The sequence below is a fragment of the Aulonocara stuartgranti genome (genome assembly GCF_965226115.1).
Source record: "Aulonocara stuartgranti genome assembly, chromosome: 2".
NCBI classification, from domain to species: Eukaryota; Metazoa; Chordata; class Actinopteri; order Cichliformes; family Cichlidae; genus Aulonocara; species Aulonocara stuartgranti.
This window is the reverse complement of record NC_138940.1, coordinates 23,291,601-23,316,837: the sequence shown is the minus strand read 5'-3', so window position 1 is coordinate 23,316,837 and position 25,237 is coordinate 23,291,601. Positions and strand designations below refer to the sequence as shown.

Sequence of the window (25,237 nt, the reverse complement as noted above, 5' to 3'; positions counted from 1 at the left end):
ATAACACAAGAAAAGATTCCTATAGGGCACGGCTCATTTTGGGAATTATTTTTGGATTTAGCTGCACTCTGGGCTTGAAATCTAAATCTAAAGTTTCTGTAAAAGGTGGAAAAAAGAACAAAAAACCAGAAAGAAACAATAAAGCATGGGGGGATTGAATGAGGAGTAAAATGTGATTGGGGTGAAGGAGGCAGGTGGCTGGCCTGCTGTACACCAACCAAACCCACAAACAGCTGTTCATTTCTCAAAACACCCTTGTGCCCCCCTCCATGCATCAATTCTCCCTCTCTCTTTCTGTCTCTCCCCCCCAATATCTTCCTCTTTCCCGCTCCACCCCCACCCTCTCCCCAAGCCTCCAGTCCACCCAGCCATTCCTGCCTCCCACCTCACTCTGCTGCAGCTAAACACACTTTGATCACGCGCCAGAATCAGGACACAGCTGGTTCACCCGTGCACTTCTCACCGTCTGCTTATCATTTGTGGCGATAGTAAAACATGGCAGCGATAACATGTTTAAGTAAATAGTGACATTTGAGGAGAAATTAAGCAAAGTGGGAGACAGACAGAAAACTTCCAGGAGACCCAAAGCAGCGGCAGTCTTTCCTGTATTTACATCCCAAAAACACGCTAATCCAGTCAAGTGCAGGACATAAAAAAGTCAGGCCTCTCCACCACCACCCGCTCCCCTCCTCTCCACCCTGTGATCCAGGCGGGCAGGTCACTTGCTGGCATGAATTGCACGGCCTACCAGCAAGAAGACCAAACCAGAGATGAGCTCCAGGGGCACTCCGGCAGCCGCCACCATGAATGACAGGCCGTAGAGGACTGAAACCTCAGCGTTCAGACATGTTTCCCCTCTCTCCTGAAGGATGTAGCTCTTCACATCCACCACCTCCATCCACAGGACGTAGAGCAGAAGCGTGAACAGGAACAGGCAGGCTGCGGAGAGAGACAGTATTAGAGAGACAGACACAGAGGCCGTCAGTGCTGTGAGTGGCTGCAGAGGAACGCAGCTCCTCTTCATCTCTACTGTTACCACGGCAGCAGTGTTTACTGCTGTCGTTATAGTGACAACACTGCAGAGTGACATCTGCTGCTCCGCGTGCCGGGTGTGTGTTTATCATGTGACAGGTATGAACAGCTGACAGCAGCAAAGGCTGCAGAATGAATGTGCGTCTGTGCATTCGTCTCTTATTTCACGCTACAGTTAGGACTTACACACACATAGATGCACAGGCAGCAGTCTATATTTTACCAGCAGCTAAGAGGAAGGCCCCGCCCAACTTGTAGAGTTTGTAGCTGATGAAAGGAACACCACAGACCAAGAGGAAGCCTCCAGCCAGAGCTAAGACGAGTCCGAGGATTATCAGCACGGTCCAGAAGCCCCGAAACACTGCAAGAAACACAAGCACAGCAGTGGAATCCCATAAGTGTTCTGCAAAGAAAGGGTGTTTTTGCTCAGGTTTTCAGTTTAATCCCAGCCCCCTGGATTCATTTGCTGACCGGTCCGCAAACAAGATGCTGAAGCCCAGGTTGCTCCTGTCGGCTGGCGAGTCTTGCATTCCTACCCAGGAATTTTGTGTATGTGTGTGAATGGAAGAATAGGAAACACATTGCAAAGTGCTTTGTAGAGCTGCCAAGGTTAAAAGGATGTCATATAAGAACGGATCATTTACATGTAAGAAGCTAAAGTCAGCATCCAGTTACTCTGGCTCTGAGAAAAAGAAAGCAAGAAAACTGCTCTTCCACATCAGTCATTACATGTTCATTTTGTTTGGTTTCAGTCACAGGAAGGCAACGCTGGTTCTGATCTTTTGCAAGAAGATTGGAAACAACCAGCCATCTGTAGATGTGGTTAAATGCTGTCCTATTTAACACACAAATAGAAGAGTGTTTCCCATCTTCCCATAAAACGCTTAGCAAGAAAGCACAAAAAAGTATTTCCCAAAATAGACTGTTCCTTCAGGCTGGTCCTTTAATAACTTCGATATGGTCCTGATACGTTTAGGCTGTAATATGAGCACTTTTTGACTGAATAATAAATACCAGATTAAGTATTTCTCTGCTAAATCTTTACTGCTGTAGCAAAGATGGGATTTACTACTGATATATATGTGGGGACCTACAGATGAGGCCAAAATTATTAAGCGTTGCTTCTTTTAACGGATCGAAGGAATTTGTTATACAAGTGTCAAGAACAGGAGTGAGGAGTATCCTCAATAAATTCCAAGAAACCCACAGAGTACAGAACACGCCTGGCAGTGGTAGGAAGTGAAAGATTTCAAAGATTCTGGAAAGAAAACTAGTGAGAGATGTTTCTAGAGAGCCCAGAATAACTGCGAAGACACCCATGAATGATTTAGCCAAGTTGGGAATTGTAGTCTCAAATGAGACAATCACTAGAGCCCTGCACAGGAATGATGCGAGATTGGAGACCAGGAAAAACTTCACTTCTGCAGAAGACACGCCTTCAAGCCAGACTGCGGTGTGCTAAGGACACCCTAGAGACAGATAATGCACACTAGAAGAGCGAGAAGAGGAGATAAAACTAGAGCTCTTTGTCCACAGACACTTTGCTGATGTTTGGAGAAAGTAGTGAGAGTTCTACATCTCAAAGGACAGCGTCCCCACAGTGAAACACGGTGGTGGGAGGATCATGATGGGTGGATGCTTCAGTGGGTCTGGAACTGGGAATCTCATCAAGGTGGAAGGAATCATGAAGTTTATGTGAAGATTTTAAAAGCATTCAAAAACAAACCTGAGTCTGGGTCGTCTCTTTATCTTTAAACACAACAACAACCCAAAATATGTCGCTCCTGGGGAACAACTACCTCCAGAACACCAAAGTAAATGTTACTGACTGGCCAGTTCAAAAAAATGCAAAGCCCTGACTTGAAAATCACTGTGGGATGAACTGAAAACCAGGGTCCCTGCTGGAAGACCATCAAATCTGGAGAGCATGTGAGACATGTTGAAAACTACAACAAACGACTGCAGGCTGTTATCCAGCAAAAAGAGTAAACGACTGACTGTTAGCATCGAGGAGGTAATTATTTGGAACCTGGTAGTTTTTGTGAAATAATTTTGTTTCTATGTGCAAAGCAAAAATAATGTAAGCATCCAAAATAAAACAAGGATGTTCGGACAAGCTGTGCTAAAAACAAGTTATCGCTCTGTTAAACAGCATTTGGGAAATACCCATATTTTTATTCAAGAGTAAAAAATATTTCTCAATCATGTATCAAAGATTTGTATCAAAGATAATTTTACCTGAAGTTTAGGAGTGAGACTACACCTTAAGCACTCCTCTTCTAAAAACCTGTACCTGCTCCAAACACCTGTCTGTTCTCAATTTTAGGTCCCACCCTCCCCGTCTTTCTCTCCGTTTCCCAGATAGGCACTTGGTGTATCCGGCATCCTCATATCAGTCTTCTCCAAACCTCTGCCTCTCACCCAGCTGGCGTCAAATAATCTATCCACGATTATTTGTACATATTTTGTTGTTCATAAAATGTCTTGCATAGATTTGACCTCACTACTGAACAACAGGAAACAGAAAGACGTGTGTCCATGCAGCATATATTTGAGACTGTGAATTACCTGCTGTGGGGTCATAATTTGGATGAGGGACTTGTCCAACTGCAACCGGTAGCGGGAAGAGGTAACCATGGATGCAAACCTTAGACTCTGGCTGGTTTGCTATAGTTAAAAAAATGAGAAAGGTTTACAAAAATAATCACTCAAAATAATGGGCAAAGGTCTATAACCACAATAAACAGCAGACATATTAAGGCTTACACATAATTCAGTACTGACTTTATTGTTGCCTTTTATTTCCCATCATTGACTAGATTTTCTAAAAGCAGTGTCTGAATGAGTGGCAGAAGCACACTCAGCTATCGGGCCACTTGAATAACAATATGCTCAATGGTTGTTCTGGATTTCTTTTTCAATTCAGTGATGAAACATTAAGTGCAGCAGAAAATAAAAAAGACACAAATGCAAAATGCAGTCGGGGGAAAACAAAAAGCCCCAAAACACCCCATAAACAACATATTTTAGCAATCCTTTACATTTACTGTCATATATGGGCATTTTTCTTTTCTGCACTTGTAGCATGTCAAGGAGACCGCAGTGTTGAGCAAGGGACACGCAACCACATTGGACAACTCCCAAGAAAACCTTTGCTCAGCTTAACTAGAGGAAAGTTTCGCCTACGTACTGAAGAGAGTGGCCAGCACTGCGTGCGTCGTGGGCTCCACCTGAAACGCACAGCGCCAGAAAAAGCCCTCGTGGTGCAGCGTGAGGGAAGGAGGGGAGGTACTCGCTTCTTCCACCAACAGCGTCTAAGAAAAAGAAATGGAAGACAGACTGACATCACACAGATAGATGCTCGAATACCTAAAGATGGATGAATCCCATTTTCTGTCAGCGCTGTCAACACGTCTGCGCTCGCGGCTCTGTGTGATTCCCTACTTCACTGGAGCCACGGCATCAAACGTGGTTCTGATTATGGCCTGCTGGTCTGTGAGGTTTTCGAGGGGGAACTTATATTCTCTGCTCGCTTGTCAGAAATATGATTGATGGCGCCGAATAACACAACAACTTTAATCATCCTGTTTTATTGAAAATGAAAGACTTTGTTTCTGTGATGTTACGGAGGAATTCACTGGGGGATTAGCTTTTATAAATATATCCCTTACGTTGCACTCTTTGAACTTTCACACAAGTGCTTCATGGGAGAATAAACTGGAAAATTAAAGGGCCACTCCACTGATTTTACACATGAAGCTCAGCCGGCTCGTCAGTGAGAGTCCTACTCGCCGTGTAAAAACAGTCATATCAAGGTGCCACAGTTTTGTCAAACCTTACCCCGAACCGCTTTTATTTTACAGCTGGCAGTCGAAGTGATGGACCAAAAATATTAAATTTATGAAATACACTCAAATTTTCAGCAGCATGCTGATAGCAGCAAAAGGTTATCAAGGATGTCAGTGTGTGATGACTGGGTGGTCCACAGCTGTGGTCCAGACTGAAAGATCTCAACATCTGGGTGGATTACTCTGACATACTCTATATAATCCCTGTTTTTGTCTCCTATTCATGAAATAATACCTCGGCTGCTTATTTGCTTAATATCAGCATGTTCATATTTTAACCAGAGCCATGCTCGTCTTCACAAAGATGCTACTGTAGTGTGTATGATGGGATGCTGTGTCACAAACTCTGGATGTGAAGTCAGAATGTAGGTGTGTAATGAGCAGGGAGGGTTTGATGAAAGGTGCATTTGGAGGTATTGTGGTAAGATCATAAATGCTCCGTCTCTGGGCTGGGACCCGGACTGGGCCTCGGGGGCTTGGGTCCTGGTTGGTGTGTTGCCGGGGTTGTGGGCGGGTGGGTGCATGGGGGCCCAGCCCTGGAGCAGGGTGCCGCCGGTGCGTCGAGCCACCTGGGGGGCTCTTCAACTGGTGGGGGAGATTGTCACATCTTGCAGGAGCTTTCCTCTCCTCAGGAGCTCCCTCTGCAGGAGGGGGAGATACAGGAGAGGTGGAGGAAGATCTCAGCCTGGGTGTTTATTGTCTTATGTAGTCTGGAAGATGAGTGGATGGTGGGGTGGGTGCAGTTTTCTCTGTGGTGGGGTTGGGTGGACTGTCCCGGGCTCTGTGGGGCCGGGCGGCGCTGCTGCACTGGGCCCGGTCTGGATGGGCCTGGGCCCCCTTTCCCTGGCGGGTCGCGGAGTATGGGGGTGCCTACTGGGGTCAGCGGGGAAGCTGGCCCCAGGGAGGGGTCACTTGCCCCTCCCTTCCTTCCCTCCCCATCTCCAGCTGCCTCCCTCTTCCCGCTCCACCACAACCACCCACACATGCAGGGCCTTGGAGTAGGGGTATGTCACCAGGGTGCAGAGGAGGCTACCCCCCCTCTGTCCCCTTCTGGCTGCCTCTGCCTCAATTTTATCCCACAACTTAGACATTCACATTACTCACACTCTCATTACACATACATATAGGATCTTGGGGGTGGGCACGATACACGGAGTCCAAAGTACCATCAGGGTGTACACCCCACCCCTGGCATCGTTGCCCACCTCTCAATTTTAAATACACGTAGACATTGAGGGCTAGCAGGAGGGACCATGCGCTTACCTGCTGCTCTCTGGCAGGTAGCTCCATGCCCTCCTGGGTTTTAAATGCACCTTAGAACACACATGCATCAACATTACAATGAGCGGGTGGAGGGAGGTTTGGAGTCTTCTCTCACCCCCGTTCTCTGCGACCTGCTGGAGCGGGGGGGCTAGGAGGAGGAGTTGGCCGTCCGACTGCGGTCTGGAGTGTGGAGCCTTCCTGCTGCTGCGGAGTCGGGGCGGTCTGCCTCCCCCCACCGCAGGGAAAAGGGAAACATCACCTGGGTCTGGGTGCAGTTCCCCCCTCCAGGGGCGAGGGCACCTAGACCCGGTTTGTAGAGTACGCTTGGGGAGTGTGATCGTGTGTACAGCGTCTCTTTATGTCTGTCTCCACGTTGGTTGAGTGTGGAGTAAGTGCATATGAGAGCATGAGGGTGGGAATGGATGTTTGTATCTGTGTGTGCCTGTATGTCTGTGTCTATATGTCAGGTTGGGTGTCAGGCGCCACCTCTCTGGGGACATCTCAGGCCCTCCAAGGTTTGGAGGCCTATCTCCACCTACCACCACTTCCCCTGCCAATGGCGGACCCCCTCAGACATCGGTGCGTTGGTGGTTCTTTGTGTCCGGGGATGGGCGTCCAGGTACACACCGGCTCACTCCTTGGCGGCCGCTTATCGGGGCCTGGGGCCTGGGGCTCGCTCGGGCCACTTCGGAGGTGGGGTGCCCCCGGCCTCTCAGCCTGGGGCTCGGTCACTCAGGCGCAGCTGGCTGCCGGCGGAGCTCACGGGCGCGTCACTGCAACCCCCCCTGGCTTCTGCTCCGCGGCTGCTGAGTGAGCCCTCATCTGGGACTCTCCTCAGCTCTTTCCGGGACAGTGGCGCAGCTGCCCCTCTGTTGGTCTTCCTTGGTCTCTTGTGTTCTGGGGGCCTCTGGATGTCTGGAGTTTTGATCTCCTCCACACCTGCTTCACGCCCTGGAGGACGGGGCTGTGGCCCCCCCACACCCTCTAGCAGATTATTACATGAAGGAACCTTTTAAAAAACAAAAAACAAGCGCGTCCATGCTCACAGGTGTACACACGGGTGATCACACCCACAAACTACACCCTTTTTGGCTCCTACCTCAAAGCACACTGTGTTCTGTTGATCTTATGTGCTGCACAATAATGTTTAACATTTAGTATTTACTGTCATATTCCCATATATCATTGTGATGTTGTTTATTCTATTACTCTTGTTCTCTTCTGCTTGCTTTCTTTTTTCTTTCTCAGCAGGTGATCCAGGTGATTGATATATGCATTTTTTTTTCTCTGCCCGTTCTGTTGGTTTTTGTTTTTTGCCCTTCTCCCCCGTCCCTCTTCTCAGCTGTTTCTCTTTCCCTCTTTCTTTCTCCCCTTCTTTCCCCCAGTCAAGTCTGTCCCGTATTCAGTAAGTGAAAATAAAATAAACAATAAAAGGTGAATCAAATGGACCATTACGGCAAGGCTGGGATGGTCAGTTTGGTAAAGTAAATCCGTTGGGCATCTTTCTTTGCCTTTAGACAACAATTCTGATGGCAAAAGAGCCAAACGGGACAGGCCAAAAAAAAAAAAAAAAAAAAAGATCATAAAGGCCACTAAATACAAACTACAAGTCCACATGTCTCTTCTAACTCCTCTCCTGCACACTTTACAGAAGTGCAGTCACCTACAACAGGAAGGCCAAACATAAGGTCCGGGGGCCAGAATCAACCCGGCAACAGCTCCAATCAGGCCCACTGATTTTGAACCTTTAACTGTATTTTCATACGTTTTACAGCTTTTCTGATGAAGACCTCCAACAACTCGTAAAGTACCAGTGAGGACACTGCAGGGAATGAGCAAGCTGAACTTTTTCTGTACTTTTGAGAATTTATCATGTGGAAAGACTGAGGCGTGCTGTTTAAACTGCACTTCTTGTTCTTCTCATGGATTTAATGTTTGGATCAAAGTCTTTACACTGACAGAAAGGGGAGTTTTACTGGTCCAGTCTATTTAAGATCAAACTGGGCTGTACTAACCACTATGTAAAATGAGTTTAGACATCCCTGGCCTCCCACACGTTTGGTCAGAGTGTAATCGGTCAAAAAAAAAAAAAAATGCAGTGGTTTCCAAATCAGGAAGACTTCTGATAATGATTGTCAGTCAGCAACTTTTACTGGATTCACAAATGCAAGACCTTTGCTATGCCATTAAAGAGACAAAAACATATTTTTTAAAAACACTCCAGTTGAACTTATCTAAGAGGCAAAGTGGAGAACTGTAGCCTGACTGCTTTCTCTTGCAGGCCAAAGAGGTTAAGAGTCCTCTGCCCTGACACGGTTAAAAGTCAGTACCTGTGTTGGTATGGAAGTAGATTAATAATGGATTGTATTTATATAGCACTTTTCAAGGCACCCAAAGCGCTTTACAATTCCACTATTCATTCACACACTGGTGGAGGCAGCTACAGTTGTAGCCACAGCTGCCCTGGGGCAGACTGACAGAAGCGAGGCTGCCATATCGCGCCATCGGCCCCTCTGGCCAACACCAGTACGGTAAAGTGTCTTGCCCAAGGACATAACGAGCAGGACAGAGAGCCCGGAGATCGAACCGGCAACCTTTCAGTTACAGATGCGCTTCCCAACCCCCTGAGCCATTAGTGAGCATTACTCAGGTAACCGGTAATGCTGACCAGTGGATTCAGGTTCTGGAGCAACATATGCTGCATTGCAGTGTCTTGTTTCAGGGAAGGTCTTGCTTATTTCAACAAGATATCAGCAAACAACGTTCTGCATGTATTCCAGTATGGGTGGAGCTGTTGCCCAGTCAAAACATTTGGAGCAAGAGAGGTTCAAACTGCTGGGCAGCTGGAATCCTTACAAGAAAGAATAATGCTACTGCCACGTTTCAAGAATTCGATATTGCAGCAAAGCATCTGACCCAGCTTTTATGAAACATGCCGGTAGCATCAAAATCTAAACTTATATTTTTTTCTTTTAAAAACAAAATCCCTCTGCTTCAACATTTGCTGTTTTCCTTGTTCTAGTTTTAATTAAAACTCATATGTTCTGTGATTATAAATGTGTTTTGCACAGCCTCCCAGCTTCTTTGGAAACAAGGTTGTAAATTGCTTCAGGACATCTTTAAATATCTTATAGTGGCACAGCAGCGAGTCCACAGCACCTGATCGGGTTTCCCCGTTTATTCTTTTTGTGGTTTTCACGTGTGACCAGTTAAAAATAATATTTTCGGTTGCTGTTATTGAATTGATGTGTTTTGATGGAAGTGATCAGTGATTGCTTACAGTATGTTAGGAATCGCACTTCTATCTGTCCTACCTCAGTCCTGTTGGCATCTTTGTCCCCCATCGGTGTCGTTTGTGTTTGCCATCTATATGGTCCGCAGTTCTCGCTTGCGACCAGCCAGTAGTCAGTACCAAATGCCAGGAAGAAACACAGAGTCCCTATTACCCCAAAAATCCCCCCAGACAGGGCTGCAGCTCCCACCCTCATAACTCCGGCCTTTACCCCGCTTTAAAGTATGATTCCTCTTAGCTTTTAGTCTTCAGGTCAGTGACTCCTTACTTGTGTCCACTCTGAAGGCTGTCTGCCCAGTCCCAATCCTAAAGAACATGACCAGCCTCTCTCAGCCACTCCCTGGCATGCTGGGAGCTGTGAGGAAAAAAATGCTACAGTAACCGAGCAGGTCAAACAGAGGGAGGTGGGGGGACAGGAGTTATTTTAGGACGCAGTAAGCCTGTCCTCGTCAGATTACCAGTGTATGTATTTTGCTGTGCATTTGTAAAGGAAACAAGGAGAGGAAAGATTGGCGTGAGGACGGTGTGGGCAGCAGGTATCAGCATTTATGACTGCGAGGTATTTGTAATGTTGGTGTTACTCTGGGAATGGTGCTTTGAAAATGAATTAGGCTGGAGATGCAAGAGTTGTTCAAGAGGTGAAACATAGAGCTGAGAAAAGCTTTATTGTAGCCGGCAAATAAATAAATAAAACCATTAAATTCATTTTATGAGGAATTTACTTGGGATGCATCCATGAAATTGCTGAAGACTTCTACTAGTTCTGCTTTGCACCTCACAACTCTGTGCTTAAAGGAATACGAGGTACTTATCACTTCAAATGATGGAACACGCTGAGTTCTTTGCTTTCATATGTTTTTCTCCCTCCCTCCCCGTGTCTCACAGTCTGCATTCATTGCTGCTTCTCATTCTCCAAAACAAAGCTGAGGTGTTTCCTGGCGGCTCTCTCCACGGTTTCTTGATGTTTTGGAGAGACTAGGTCTTCTCTAGCAGCTTTTGGATCCATTGATCTAGTCTGAGCCGGGCCAGCTGAGTCTGAGGAGTCCAGGAGAGTGGATCGTGGGCTTATGGAGCACACTGCCAAGAGGGAAGAGGGTGAAGTGAGCTCAAGAGTCACAATGTCAAAAAAGCTTCTGGTCAAAGATCAGGAGGGAGAGAAATACTAATAAGCTGTTTGTTTTTTTCCCCCCCTTTCTTTTCTTTAAGTTAGAGCAGAAAGTTTGAGAGACAGCAAACACACAGTTAAAAAACTGCATGAATTAAAACACAATTTTGCAGAAGTAGACAGGATGACTGAGTTTTAATCTTACGTACTAACTAGCAAGAAAAGCAAAAAGCCTTTAAAAGTAAAGCTTTCCATTTGTTCAACATAAGTTTGATAAACAGACATTTGAGAAAGAAAGTGGTTGTCGGACTCTATGCGATCACATAAAAAAAACAAAGTGCACCCTTATTGGTTCCATATGAGGGGAAAGTAGCAGCCTTAATTCATAATTTTGGTCATGTAGCCTGGAAAGTAGCAGCCTGGAGAAACTGCAAAAAACCAAAGAGCTGCATGTTAAATGTTAAACTTCATGACAGAATGGTTGGCGAGATAAGTTATGGCTTGTTTTAAAGTGCCAGGAGAAAAAACGACCATGGCAGCATGGTTTAGTTTTGAAAAGCTGCATCTGAACAAACAACTTCTGAAACAATGTCATTTGGACAGACCAACAAGACCGAATTTGAGCTGTCTCACCATCTTGCAGTTATTGAGTTTAACTCAGTGCACCAAAGTCATCTAGAGTCAAATATAATGCTATCTGAGAGCTAAAGTTTGGCTGAGAGTAGGTTATTTGGCATGGTAATGATCCCAAACATCGAGGTGTTACCATGGCTGAGCCAAAGTCCAGACATCAGCTTCATTAAAAACTGTGGTGGGACATTCAGAGAACCTGCAAAACCGCAATGAACTGAAGCAATGATGTAAAGAAGAGCAGGAAAAATGTATTGACAATGATGTGAGAGACTGATAAGGTCATACAGAGAATTAATGATTCAAGTTATTGTTACGTAAGTTGGTCCTACAAGCTGCTGAATCATGCAGAGGACTTGGCTGTTTTTTTATAGGACTGCATAGAGTCCTGTCAAGACTTTCTGTTTCACATGGCTGTGCATCTGGCTGCGTCTTTACCTGTGTGAGATCTGCTAAGTCCAGTTCTCACTCTCTGTGGCTCACTTAGCCCACCATCCTCCCCCTGCAAAAGTAGAAATACACAGTACAGCACCATGGAGGATGTTCTCTACTCTGATACCGACACTCCATCATTCACGTAGAGTTTAAACAGATTCCTAAACTTGGATGCAGTATTTCAACATGAATCCACCAAGCCACAGGTGTCGAACTCCAGGCCTCGAGGGCGATGTGTCCTTGATCCAACACAGCTCATTCAAATGGCTAAAGTACCTCCTCAATAAGTCTTGAAGTTTTCCAGAAACCTGGTAAGGAGCTAATCATTTAATTCAGGTGTGTTGATCCAGGGTGAGATCTAAAACCTGCAGGACACCGGCCCTTGAGGCCTGGAGTTCGACACCCCTGCAACCCTGTGAACTTACTCTCCTAACCATTCAGTCTTTTTAATTCTGTTCAATAAAACTCGAACATGAGGAAATGCAGGTAGTTTGCATGCACCTGAAAGTGTGTGATTGTGTTGTATGAGTATCTTTCTCCCAGACTTTGGTGTCTGTAAAGGGGCTTCCTTGTTCTGTCCACCGATGTGTCCTGGTGCAGGGTGTGTCTGCTGTAGGCTGGTGTCTGCTGGAGTGAGGACACATGCATGAGCCCAGAAGTGTGGAGCTGAATTATACACATTGTGCAATTTCTAAGTTATAGTAGCTGGAACTAGGAAATAGCTAACAGTGGCATAGAAACTTTACCTTGTTGTTGAAGTTTTGGAGGTTTCTTGAGAGGATGCGCCTGATGCTTTCCATCTCCTCCGGTAGCAGAGGTCGCCCTTGGGAGCGAGGATCCACTCTAGGTTTTTAGAAAACCCTGATTATGGTCATGAACCTTTCTTCCGTTATTCTGGGAACTTTAAGGACAAACACTGACACAGTCCAAAAACCATTTTCTTACATCGGCGGGGCCTCCTCCTCGACTCCCCTCTGCTCCCGTCTCTCCAGCTCCTGGTAAACTCTGAGGATGCTAGAGCTAGCCTGGCGGTCGTTACGGATGAGGAAACGGCGAAGGTACTTCTTGTTGAACTGCTCAAACCTCACACACACACACACAAGCACACAGATGGCAATACTGTGACTTGTAGAAAATGTGCATAGTGTTTGCTGCCACCTGCTGGTCATTTCATATTTTATCTTTTTATATGCACAACAAACGCTTTATGATAAAACACAAGCAGAAGGCAAAGTAACAGTTAAACACGGAAAACTAACTTGTCTTTCCAGTAGTGCTGCCCCCAGTAGCCAACCACATCCTCTATACCTGCCACCAGGTGATCTATGAGCTAACAACAAACAGGATTATTTGCAGATAACTTCCAAAAAATGATATCCTTTGGAAGTATTGAAAGAAATTCATGAAACAGGCTGCTCTCTGTGCACCATCCACTTCAGTGCATCCTTCAAACATTGTATGCTTTGCATAGGAAAAAACCGAACTCACCTTGTTTCCTTTTGGTTAGTAAGCCTTGCTCTTCTGAGATCATAATCCTTGACAGTCTTTGCTAATTTACTGATATCTAAAAATCAGTAGTGTCCAGAGTTATCTACAGCCCTATCACAAATCCACATTTAGCTGTGATTCCTGTGATCTCTCACCCTGCTGTGGATCTCCTCGCTGAGAGTAGGCAGAGCTCTCTTCTTCCTCTTCACATACAGTAGCTCCACCAGAGGCTTGATGGTCATCCCCTGCAAACCAGACTCAGAAAATAAAATCCACCTTCAAACTATGACAAACTTTTTTCCTTACAATTCACGAACATGTTTGCCCCACCTGTACAAAGACAGTAAAGAGAATGACCACGATGGTAGTGGTGATGAAGAGTCGTTTCTTTGGGAAGTCATCAATCAGGAAGACCAGGGAAAAACAGATTGCCCCTCTCAGGCCACCGTAGGCGATGATGAACTGGTCTCGGAAGGTCACGGCGTTCCTCCGGAGCTTGTTCACAAACGCGGTCAGCAAAAGCACGCCTTTTAAGAAGTGAGAAAGAGTTTAGATATCCACTTTGCTGATCTTGTGATATAACTTGTTTTAAAGTGCGGGGAAGACTTATACCCGTGGCCCTCCAGATGAGACAGAGCAGCAGTGTAGAGCACACAAACGGCCAGCTCCACATGTGGATGTCCTGTATGGTGGACACTCCCAGGAAGGTGAAGATTAAGGTCTCGCTCACGCTACTCCACATCTTCAGAAAGTACTGGATGCTGGTGTTGCTGCGCTCCGACACATTTGCTTCCACGTACTGTTTCATTGTAGCAGCACAGGTCACTATGCTGCAGGGCAGGGAAAGGGGAAGCAAAGTTAACTAATGTTTATACTAATGTGTACAATTTGTGGTCTTTGGGATTCAGATGATTCTGAGCAGCACTCACGCCATGATCCCAGAGAGGTGAAGCATCTCTGAGGTAAGGTAAGACAAATAGGAATAGAGGAAGACAAAGAGCGGGGCGATGACTTGGGCCCTGGAGGTAAAACGTGAGGTGAGGGCTGCCAGCAGGCCGAAGAAGAGACCTACACACAAGCCCCCGATTCCGACCACCACCACCCTGCAGCCCCCCAGCAAAACATCCAGCCCTGACACTGATGGCAGACGGAGGAAGGACTCAAAAAGCTTGTAGAGCACCTGAGAGGAAGAAACGTCTATGAGTATCAAGTGTTTCATTTAGGTACCTGAAACACGCACCGCTTCTCTCCTCACCACAGTGACAGCGTCATTGAGCAGTGACTCTCCGAACACCAGGATATGCAGCTGTTCGTTAACTTGCATCTCTTGGAAAACAGAAAGCACCGCCACTGGGTCTACAGCAGCGATCAGGGAGCCAAACAGCAGGCAGTGGAGCAGAGAGACATCTCCTAGTGAGCTCTGAGCCAGCAGGCAAACACCGTACAGAGACAGGCCGATGCCCAGGACGTTCCACAAGGTCCCCAGCACTGCATACCTGCACATGCACAAGAAACCAGCTTTAAGACACCTGCTCCAGGTACCTTTAACAAATGCTCGATGAATATCTGAGTTTAGCCACTCAGGTCCACAAAAATAAGCTCAAAATATGACAAATGTGGTAACATATGCAGTGCGTCATGTTTATTTTGAATATTCAATGTGATTCCTAAGTTCATGGTCAGTTCTTAGTAATCTTAGAGTTCTTCCTCCCTCAGTGTCTCGTCTTCTTCTGTGTTCATTCAGACTTGTCTTAACGTTGTCTTCATGTCTTGTCTCTGTGTTTTGTGTTCCCCTGTCGGTCATGTCTCCAGTGTGTGTTAGTCTTCTTCTCTGTTTTTATTGTACTTCCTGTTTTATTTTGACAGTCTCTCATCCTTGTACAGTATGTTCAGTTTTACTTCCCCTGTCCTATTAGTCTGTATAGGTTCCAGCTGTGTTTACAATTGTTGCCCATCCTCTCGTTAGTTTCTAGTTTATCTTTTATTAGTTTCTATTTGTTATTGTTTTTGTATTTTATTTCAAGCACCGTGTTACAGCACATGAAACTGCCTCCTTTAGTTCACTCCCTTTGTTTCATCTGTCTGCCACACAGCCATACATGACACAGAGGGGTAAAATGATTATTAGGTCTCCTGCTGAATTTGTAAGTTCACTCACTTACAAAGAATTGAAGAGTCTCTATTTTTGTTGCAGATAAATACAACCAAATAAAACCAGTACCGGTACCCAAAAAAAAAGAAGATCTATCCATAACCACGGGAAAAGAACCAGGGAAACCAAGTTAACAATAAAAACGATTTAACAAAAATAACAATAAAAACCAATAAAAACCCTGAAAACCATAAATTCAACTCTTGCAGCCCGGTACCAAACGGCTCATGGACCGATACCGGTCCATGCCCCGGGGGTTGGGGACCGCGGCTTTAACCCATTCCAGTCAAACAATCCTGTGACTCTGTGGGAGGCAGAAATCTGGCTGGGCTGTAGGAAACCAAATACTCATTTCACTCAGTGACATGCAGGGATGTTTATATCTTGGTTCTCTCCATTAAAATAAAACCGTCATAAAAATTAGAGACTGTCCAATTCTTGGTACACGATCAAAATGATGAATTAAGCAGGAGATCAAATAATTATCATTTGGATGTTTCAAATTTCAACCCTGAGCCTGAACCATGAAATAATTGCCACAAAATTCAATTGTTTTTGAAAGTAGAGTATTCATTAAATCATTTGAAGAAATTTAAACAATAAATAAATAAAATATAGATTTCTGTTTGTGAATTTCAATTTGTATCATATTTGGTGCATCATGACTTCTTTTTTTTGCAATTTATTCTTTTGAATTTTTATTTTATATTGTGTAATTTACACTGATGATTCAGACGTAGAGGTAGAAGAAGGCTTTAAAGGGTAAAACCAAAATAAAGAGTCTAATTCTGACTTTTAAATCAAACTCTTTCTACTCATATTTTATGTGGAAATGGCGTACTTTCATTCTGTTCAACGCAATCTGCATACGAATGCCTCCACACACACGCACACACACAAAAATCAAACATTTTAAAGCTACCAACCAGAGGATTGTACCAAGGTTTTCAAAGAACAGCCTGCCTGGCAGGAAGTATCCCGCATCTAACACGATGGGTGGCAGCAGAAAGAGGAAGAAAGCATCGGCGCTGAGAGTCGGTGGAGCAGAGTGGCGCACCCCATAGATCACACCTCCAACCAGGAGGCCCACCATGATGAGGACGCAGCTTTCGGGGACAACTGCAGGGACTCGACCTGACCAGTGAAAACCTGAGGGAATGAGAAACGGAGAGGGAGTAAAAGGAAATCAGCAGGATCCGAACTTTGTGGAGTTCTGACTAAATCGCTCTGTAGCTATACCGAGGGAGGACTACTACCATTGTACTCAGATAAACTCTTTCATTGATAGAACAGATTGTTAACTTGAGGTTTGGTGTGAGTTTTAAAAAATCCTGGAAATAACTAGAAATGTAGAAAAATAATAGATATTATATACATTATATTATATATGAAAGAATCTGGCTTCTCGTGGATGAGTGTGAGCACAACTGAGGCTTACCCAGCTTGGCCAGTGAGGCCAGCATGATCCACAGCACGATCTCAAAGGGAGCCTGTACGTGGTGATAGTCCATGCTGAACACCCTCAGAGCCATGGGTAGATCCACAGACAGGCTGCCATCGCTACTGTTGGTGCCCAGCGAGGGAGGCAGATTGTGGGGCAGAGGGCTCCCATCGGGAGAGGTCACAGCCAGACAGCCCAGCAGACTGGCAGAGAGCAGCAGAGAGAGAGTCCACAGAGCAGTCATCCTGCAGCCATGCTGGGACAACAGCAGAGAGAGGCAGAGAATAGGAGTGGGACTATGGAGATGGGGGGTGGGGGCGAGACACACAAAAAACCTGACTGGGACTCATGCAGCCACTAATGTGCACAGGAATCCCTGAGCTAGCAATGATACCAGCAGCACAGAGCTCAAGGGGTGTGTCACACACACAGACGGTCTCATCAGCAACTCAAAGAACATTACATCCATTTCCTGAAAATGAACCCTAACTGGAAGCCAAAACAAAACCCAAAATATGATTATTTCCATTACAGGGAATTGCTTTAAGTCCACAATATGTGCCTGTGTACACACATTTGTGTCCCCACGGCATAAGTAATGCAAGTACACATGCACAAGATTCAGCCAGGGTATTAGCACTGATGGTTTTTTGTGCACAAAGCTTAGATAGATTGCAATAATTGTTAATATATTTTGTTTACCTAGCAGAGAAAGGGCTTCTCCGATAATGGACTCATTTTCAGTGTTTGTTCTCATGCTGTGGTAGCAGTGCTTCATTTGGTGGAATTTGTGTTCTGCTGTGGCTTATTTGATTTGCAATCTTTCATTTCAAACAAGCAACTTATTGTTGATGCGGCATGTTGTGATTATTGAAATAGTTTGAATTACAGTTACAAATATGTTGCCTAGTGGTGAGAAAAAGGCTTTAATTATCAGCCAAGACAGTATCTCTTCCTCCCACTGGCTTCTTATTAAATTCGGTTTATCGTCTTTACATATTTTATGCCAATATGCGTGCAGTCCGTCAGTTCCACTGCAAACACAAGGATCTGTGTCAGAATAAGCCTTCCACTGTATAAGTGCACAAAAATAATTGGTTTAGTGAGTTTAGTTGTACGGGTCATTTACACAGAAAACAAACAAAAAGTTAAAAATATGTTGCTTGTGTGACTTGTTCCCTTTTCCAAAATGTTAGGCAGATGGCATGTGATTTTTTTTTTTTTCTGTTGCTTTAAAATCTGTTTGTGCTTCTGGAAAGTTGTTAGTTGTTCTTCTACAGTCCAAGAGAACATTTAAAAGCTAAGAGTTGTTTTGGTTTTTTTACACACCCTCACTACCTCAGTGATTTTGCCCTTCGTCCCTTCTTCCCTACAAGTGAACTCACTGAGGATCAGACCTCTCCACCTCTGATTAACACACAATGCCTGACTGCAACTTCTGGCCATGTTAGAAAACAGCTGGAGAAACTAAGAAGCAGCAAGTCCGTTTGTGACTCTAAGTCATATTTACAACCCGAGTCTGAAGCAGGAGAAGATACCATTGAAATGGAAAAAACATCCTGTTTGATTCCTCTACTGGAGAAGTTGACAAAGTCCAAACTTACTGACTATCAACCTGGCGGACTTCAAATCGCGTGTGAGGAAGGTGATGGGAAGACATGTCAGTCCACGTCAGACCAGAGATGAAACATCTTGACCCTCTGCAGTTTACACACAGTCCATCATCTACATGCTGCACAGCGTTTAATCATTTTACACGATTCAGCCACTGATACAGACAGAGGAGGTAATATCAGTAAACACACCCTCCATCGCATGGATTGCTGACAGACGTTGCGTTGCTCCGCCCAATCTCACATCCGTGGACTGTGCAGTTATTCCTGTTCCCCTTGTTCACCTTAGACTTTCAGTACAACTCCAACTCACGCCACCCTCAGAAATATTCTTTGATCCTGGAGTGGTTGGATGTAAGTAATATATAATCAACTAACTTGCCATTAATGTATAAAAATGAATGTACACTGAACAAAAATATAAACGCAACACTTTTGTTTTTGCTCCCATTCCCCATGGGATGGACGTAGAGACCTAAAATTCATTCCAGATACACAATATAACCATCCCTCCCAAACAGTGGTCACAAATCAGTCCAAATGTGTGGTAGTGGGCACATCTGCTATATTGAGATAATCCATCCCACCTCACAGGTGTGCCACATCAGGATGCTGATCTGACATCATGAGTAGTGCACAGGTGTACCTCAGACTGCCCACAACAAAAGGCCACCCTGGAATGTGCAGTTTTGTCTCACAGCAAAATGCCACAGATGCCACAAGCAATGAGGGAGCGTGCAATTGGCATGCTGACAGCAGGAATGTCAACCAGATCTGTCGCCCGTGCATTGAATGTTCATTTCTCAACCATAAGCCGTCTCCACAGGCATTTCAGAGAATATGGCAGCACATCCAACCGGCCTCACAACCGCAGACCTCGTGTAACCACACCAGCCCAGGACCTCCACATCCAGCAGGTTCACCTCCAAGATCGTCTGAGACCAGCCACCCAGACAGCTGCTGGAACAATTGGTTTGCACAACCAAACAATTTCTGCACAAACTGTCAGAAACCGTCTCAGGGACGCTCAACTGCATGCCCGTCGTCCTCATCGGGGTCTTGACCTGACTCCAGCTCGTCGCCGTAACAGACTTGTGTGGGCAAATGCTCACATTCGATGGCGTCTGGCACGTTGGAGAGGTGTGCGCTTCACGGATGAATCATGGTTCACATTGTTCAGGGCAGATGGCAGCTGAGAATGTCCCAGTTCTTGCATGGCCGGCATACTCACCGGACATGTCACCCATTGAGCATGTTCGGGATGTGCTTGACCGGCGTATACGACAGCGTGTACCAGTTCCCACGAATATCCAACAACCTCGCACAGCCATTGAAGTGGAGTGGACCAACATTCCACAGGCCACAATTGACAATCTGATAGACTCCATGCGACGATGTGTTGCACTGCATGAGGCAAATGGTGGTCACACCAGATACTGACCGGTTCTGGGTCCCCAGACCCCCAATAGCGCAAAAAACTGCACATTCCAGGGTGGCCTTTTGTTGTGGGCAGTCTGAGGTACACCTGTGCACTACTCATGATGTCAGATCAGCATCCTGATGTGGCACACCTGTGAGGTGGGATGGATTATCTCAATATAGCAGATGTGCCCACTACCACACATTTGGACTGATTTGTGACCACTGTTTGGGAGGGATGGTTATATTGTGTATCTGGAATGAATTTTAGGTCTCTACGTCCATCCCATGGGGAATGGGAGCAAAAGCAAAAGTGTTGCGTTTATATTTTTGTTCAGTGTAAATTCTATAATACATGATTGGGAATATCAGCACAAACAAACATTATAAATTCGGATCTTTCTAACAAGGTTTACTTTTTTTTTCCTAAATCCCTTTTCATTCATCTTTTACTTTAACAGTAGTAACTTAAATACCAAGTTACTTGTTCACAAGAACATTTAATGACACAGAGTCACTGTTCATCACACCTTACACATACACCTGTGCTATAAGTAGAGATGCCCTCTCATCTGAGTGTTTTCACTATGTAGTTTTGTATTGCAAATTCATAAGAATAAAGCTACTAATTCTTAATTAATTTAATCACTTCATTAATTTTATTTGCTTAGAACTCAATTTAATTATAGGACATGTAAAGCCATGAATGTTGTGTAATGTAGGTGTACACACCTATAAACGGTGGAAACTGTCTTGTGTATCAGACTTGACTGAGAGCCTCCTGCCTGCCGTCCGTCCTGTTTCAGGTCAGACAACTGCTCTGAACTGACTTGAATCTAAATTTCTAATGTTGCCTGTGTGCGAGCCTAAATCAGGTATGCCATTTTAATTCAGTTATTAAGTTGCAGATAATTTAGTTTTATGTTTTAAAAAAAATCTATTTTCAGTCATGGGTTTTCATATCACTTGATTTTGCTAAAGCATGAATTAATGTCCTGTAATCCCTGTAAACAGCATGCATCATGGATACCAGTACACCACATCCTTTTGATGATGCCGGAACCTGTTAAAGTTGAATAGCTTCCACTTTCTACCACAGGACCTTATATAACTCCTGCTTGCTTCTGCCTTTACTGAGGTCTAATCAACCAGCTGAAAACACTTGTGTAATTACACTGGATAGGGCCCCTAATAAGGTATAATGTTATCAATGTGAAGTGGGGAAGTGATTCAAAACATGAGGTAGCCTACACTGCTCAGGGATACCTCTGTAGTAGTTGGTATGTGGCAATATTAGCTTTGCTAATCAGAAAAATTAAAAAATATTTTAGTAAATAAATTGTGTGATCCTGAACAGGCGTGAGTTATGAATAAGGACTTCAAATAGACAAAGAGAGGGCAAAAATGATTAGAATAGCATGAATACTGGGCCAGAGTGAATAATAAATACTTGAAATAGCTAGCTAAACGTATAGCTAAAAACAGCTGAAACTGTTAGCTAACGGGCTGGATTAACATATTGTGAAACACTAAACTGACGTTAAATAGCATAGCAGAAAAAAGTAGTGGTAGAATTGTTTCATAGTTAGCTAAAAAATAATGATGATAATAACAAGTTAGCTACAAGAATATCCAAAACATTTAACCATCATTGACATAGCATTACCTTTAGCTACGCTTAGCTAAATGTAATGCTAAGCATAATCTGAAAGTCATTGAGAAGTGGTTTAAATAAAAATGAATTCATGATGAAGTAAAACTCTTAAAAATGAATTGATGAAAATGATTATAAATTTGCTGGTAATGGACAGATAGTAAAATACAAAGACTGTAGCTCAGAGCAAACTGACCAAAAAAACCCACGGACTGATAGTTTGACTTGGTTGAAACAAGTGTTAAGTTAGACTGGGTTCAGATGAACACATTTAACAACAAACATGAGGTATTTGAATCCATCTCAATAGACTTCAAGCTTATATCAGATGAAACATAATAACTTAATTTCCTCTGTTCACTCGGTTTGGGACTAATACATCTCCCACAAGTTAAATCTAATTTACCCCTGTTCTTTGTCTTTGTATTCAATTTTTAGATTAGCTCCTCTAAATTACCTTGGATTTACCTGCCATAATCTCCACACAGAGGCTACATATAACAAAGCCTGATCACACTGCCAATTCTAATCTATTAATTACAGGATAACCTCAGTTAAATCTCTGTTTTCCATCTCTTTTCACAGATGAATAGCATGCCTTAGGCTTCCAAAGATTATGTTGGTGCATGTTAATGAATTACCATTAACCTCACTGCAGGATGCCTACTTGTGAGGACGATTTGTGTTTTCTCTTAGCAGCCAGATCAATCATATTTCTTGAGACTGCTGCTCTGACAGTTGATGCCAAAGCTAGAGTGATCTTCGGGTCCCTTTAAACAAAAACCTAACCACTACTAATAATAATCATGGTGGAAACAGCTGTACTAAAGCCTATTCTCTAAACTTAACAAGGTAACATCTTTCTCAGGACTACAGGAAGAACCTGCTTTCTCCTATTCCTTTATCTGCCAGCGGAGATCAAACTAGGTGATGTGTATACACCCGTGGAAATCATCATGGAAACCTAATCAGACACGTTTGCATAGAACTGGTCGATAACATGTAAAGTTTGTGCTTGTGTTAAAGGGGGGCCTTGTCGGTGGGGTTGTGTTTAATCTCTGTTGCTAACATGCCAGCATTATCACCTTTTTCTCCTGACCTCTATTAGATATCAGGCAGTCCGAAGGCTTTTTGTAATCACACTTGAATCAGTTATTTGGTAGCAAAAACCTTTGCACACCATATTTTTTCATAGCGCACATAAATGTCAATATCCAGCCTTCTGCTGTCTAAGTAAGTAGATGGGTACAAGATGGCTTTACAGGTGTTGGTAAAAAGCAACAGATTAATAAAACGCAGTTGTAAACAACCACAAGCTGATACTTTGTTATATCTTGCTTTATTATAAATCAAACACTTAACACATTCCCAACTATAAGTCAGTAAAATACATTTGAATGTATAACAAGTAGCTCCCCGGTGGTGTAATACTCAAATCTAACAGAAGATGGCATATGAAAGCAACTAAGTTTCAGGCATCTTAAGCAAGAGAGCAAGGCTTTGTATAAAAATAGCACTGATATAGTGGATACAATTGTGTGTGTGTAAACTTGGGTGTGAAGCACTGAAGCAAAGTCGTCTAGGTCACAATATTTAAAGCTTTTGCAGGATCATTGCGGATGAGGATTTTCCGCCTCTGAAATCCTCAACACTGGGGAGCTGAAGTTGGAGGAGCAGGGCACTAAGTTATGGGTGTTCAGATAACTAATTTTACTGCTGCTGTCTTCTGTGCTTTCTTCCATGCATCCCAGTAATGAGTCTGGCCCCTCTGACTGGCTGCTAGGCTGCGGCGGGGGCACCAGGCCGTGCAGGAGGCTGTTCCCCAGGTGGGAGTTGCACCGAGCTAAGTTCTCAGTTAGATGCTGCATGTACACCTCCTCCAGCTGTTTCTCCAGCAGCCCGTTCAGCACCGAGTTAGACATGGGCTCTAGCCCCGATCCAGGCAGATCCAGGCTGATGTTCACACTGTCCCCCATTGCTAGATAACCCTGGTCTGGTATGGATGGTACTGAATTCTGTGGCTCTTGCTGGGCTGTGCTTGGACAAACTTGAGAGATGGGAGACTGGATGCAGAAATCATGCTGGCTGACAGCAGTTCTCAGTAGATTGTGTGTGATGCGGCCTGAGTCAGCCACCTGCAGGTCTGGATACTGTTCCAGCAAGCTACAGTCTTCTATGTAAAGGGGGTACAGGTCAGTAGGGATTGAGAGGGCTACACGTCTCTGAGGCACCACTTTGAGAATCTGGGGTTGGCTGGAGTTTAGATCTTCCTCTATGATCCCTGATTACAGAAGAGAAACTGGTTACATGCTTGCTTACAATTTTTTCCCCAATATGAAACCAGATAAAGGACAAATGATTATTTACAAATGGATTGCTTCTTATTAGCTATATTTAATTATTTAATACAGCTGTTAAATTATTTAACCAAACTACAATATGGGTATTATTAGTTTTAGATTCAACAAGTTTTTACCTTTAAAATATCATAAATCCACTGTCACCTGTACCACACTTTATTCTATTACGTTCAAAAAAAGGTTATAATAGTTAAATAAAAAGAGAATAAAAATCACACCTTTGAACAAAAAAAAACTCGAAATGAAGTGATTTTGTGAAGAAAAATAACTAAAATAAAATAAAACAAAAAGTATAGAGAATATATTCATAGTTTGTTAGTTTGCTAAAATTTGATCAAAACTTGCCTGACGATTCTTTGACGGAAACATTTTGGGTTTTTACAAGACTGTGAGTTCACTGCTTTCAGAAGGTTCTGTGTTTTTCGTGTAGTTTCTGTACTGCTTTTCCTAAATCTAACCTCTGACATCTGCCCTCCATACAATAAGAATTCACGAAGACTAAAACTAACACAAACTAACCTAAAACTAAACATGTTCAAACTATAAATAAATAACCAGAATGAGCAAACTCTGCCTGGAAATGAACCAAAACTTAACTGAATTAAGAGAAAAAGCTTTTTGTTGTGAGGCGTTAGTTCTATCAACTGCACCACCAACCATTTTAAACCAGTGACTGTTGATGTGTGTGTGTTGGTAAGTTTGCATTTAACAAAAAGAGGAAGCTTGTTAGTTAGAGGGAACTAGACTGCAGCAGGATACAAAGTTACTGCATAAACCCCACTGCAGAATAACTGTCTGTCACACTAATATGGGACAGTTGTTCCAACATGTTTTGTTGTTTGTAATCGCAAAAAAGGCTTCTTTTTTTTACCTGCTTCTGCTGAATGCACCCCTGGGACTGCAGAGCTCGAGTCAGAGCGAGCACAGTTGGATGGATCAGCACAATGACCACTTGTCTGCAATCTCCTTTGCTTGGAATTGGAGGCAAACTTTCTCTCCTCCCTGTACACCAGCAGTCTGAGAAAACCTTCAGCCAACATGCCCGCCTAGTAACTGGCCTTCTTTTTCCTCTGCCTCTTTTGCTTCTTCGGTCACTTGCATGCACTAATGGCACTGCGTGACTGTAAGTGCGGTTATAAAGATCTCCAGTCTGGTTTCACTTCTGCATATAAGAACTGCCCCCTCCACCTTCCCGCCCCGGCACTTCCTTTATTTAATCTATAACCGAAAATCTGAGTTAAAAAAATGAGAACAGCTCATTTTTACATAACAGGATAAGTTAACATCGTCAGGTTGAGGAGCAGGTGGTATCCTGCTCCGTTACTTAAGCAAAGGAAAAGTTCAGTTCAAGTAACAGTCATTCATTCAAAGTCAGAGAATAATTATATTTAAAGTCTGTGGAAAAGTTTATATAACGTGGCGTTTAGTGGCTAATAACCTCAGAATCAGACCCAATTCAAAGAGTAACAATCAAAATAACTCTGCTGTGATAAACGAGGTAGGCT

General features: G+C 44.0%; 2 protein-coding genes across 2 annotated transcripts; both read right to left on the bottom strand.

Moving 5' to 3' along the window:
* Window positions 1-359: 359 nt before the first annotated feature.
* On the bottom strand, window positions 360-9,760 carry LOC309716019 (transmembrane protein 182-like). Its single transcript, XM_082549572.1, has 5 exons — window positions 9,458-9,760; window positions 4,223-4,346; window positions 3,601-3,699; window positions 1,256-1,393; window positions 360-939 (listed from the first exon to the last, which is right to left on the bottom strand). Exons 1-5 carry the CDS (start codon window positions 9,629-9,631, stop codon window positions 719-721), a joined length of 756 nt encoding a protein of 251 aa, XP_082405698.1. The 5' UTR covers window positions 9,632-9,760; the 3' UTR covers window positions 360-718.
* Window positions 9,761-10,114: 354 nt separating this feature from the next.
* On the bottom strand, window positions 10,115-21,902 carry LOC309715407 (sodium/hydrogen exchanger 2-like). Its single transcript, XM_082548494.1, has 14 exons — window positions 21,830-21,902; window positions 16,684-16,942; window positions 16,172-16,394; window positions 14,349-14,589; window positions 14,023-14,273; window positions 13,706-13,923; window positions 13,424-13,620; window positions 13,249-13,338; window positions 12,865-12,935; window positions 12,551-12,688; window positions 12,352-12,448; window positions 12,107-12,232; window positions 11,609-11,672; window positions 10,115-10,512 (listed from the first exon to the last, which is right to left on the bottom strand). The coding sequence occupies exons 1-14, from the start codon at window positions 21,845-21,847 to the stop codon at window positions 10,328-10,330; spliced, it is 2,178 nt and encodes a 725-aa protein (XP_082404620.1). The 5' UTR covers window positions 21,848-21,902; the 3' UTR covers window positions 10,115-10,327.
* Window positions 21,903-25,237: the final 3,335 nt, after the last annotated feature.

Excerpts from the sequence above, each read along its gene's own strand:
- LOC309716019 (XM_082549572.1), bottom strand. The coding sequence starts at position 9,631 with ATGAGGGTGGGAGCTGCAGCCCTGTCTGGGGGGATTTTTGGGGTAATA. Across the intron at positions 1,394-3,600 it reads AAATTATGACCCCACAGCAG|TGTTTCGGGGCTTCTGGACC; the intron begins GTAATTCACAGT and ends TGTTTCTTGCAG. Across the intron at positions 940-1,255 it reads GGCCTTCCTCTTAGCTGCTG|CCTGCCTGTTCCTGTTCACG; the intron begins GTAAAATATAGA and ends CTCTCTCCGCAG.
- LOC309715407 (XM_082548494.1), bottom strand. Across the intron at positions 13,924-14,022 it reads CACCTCTCTGGGATCATGGC|CATAGTGACCTGTGCTGCTA; the intron begins GTGAGTGCTGCT and ends CCTGCCCTGCAG. Across the intron at positions 12,936-13,248 it reads GCGAGGAGATCCACAGCAGG|CTCATAGATCACCTGGTGGC; the intron begins GTGAGAGATCAC and ends GTTTGTTGTTAG.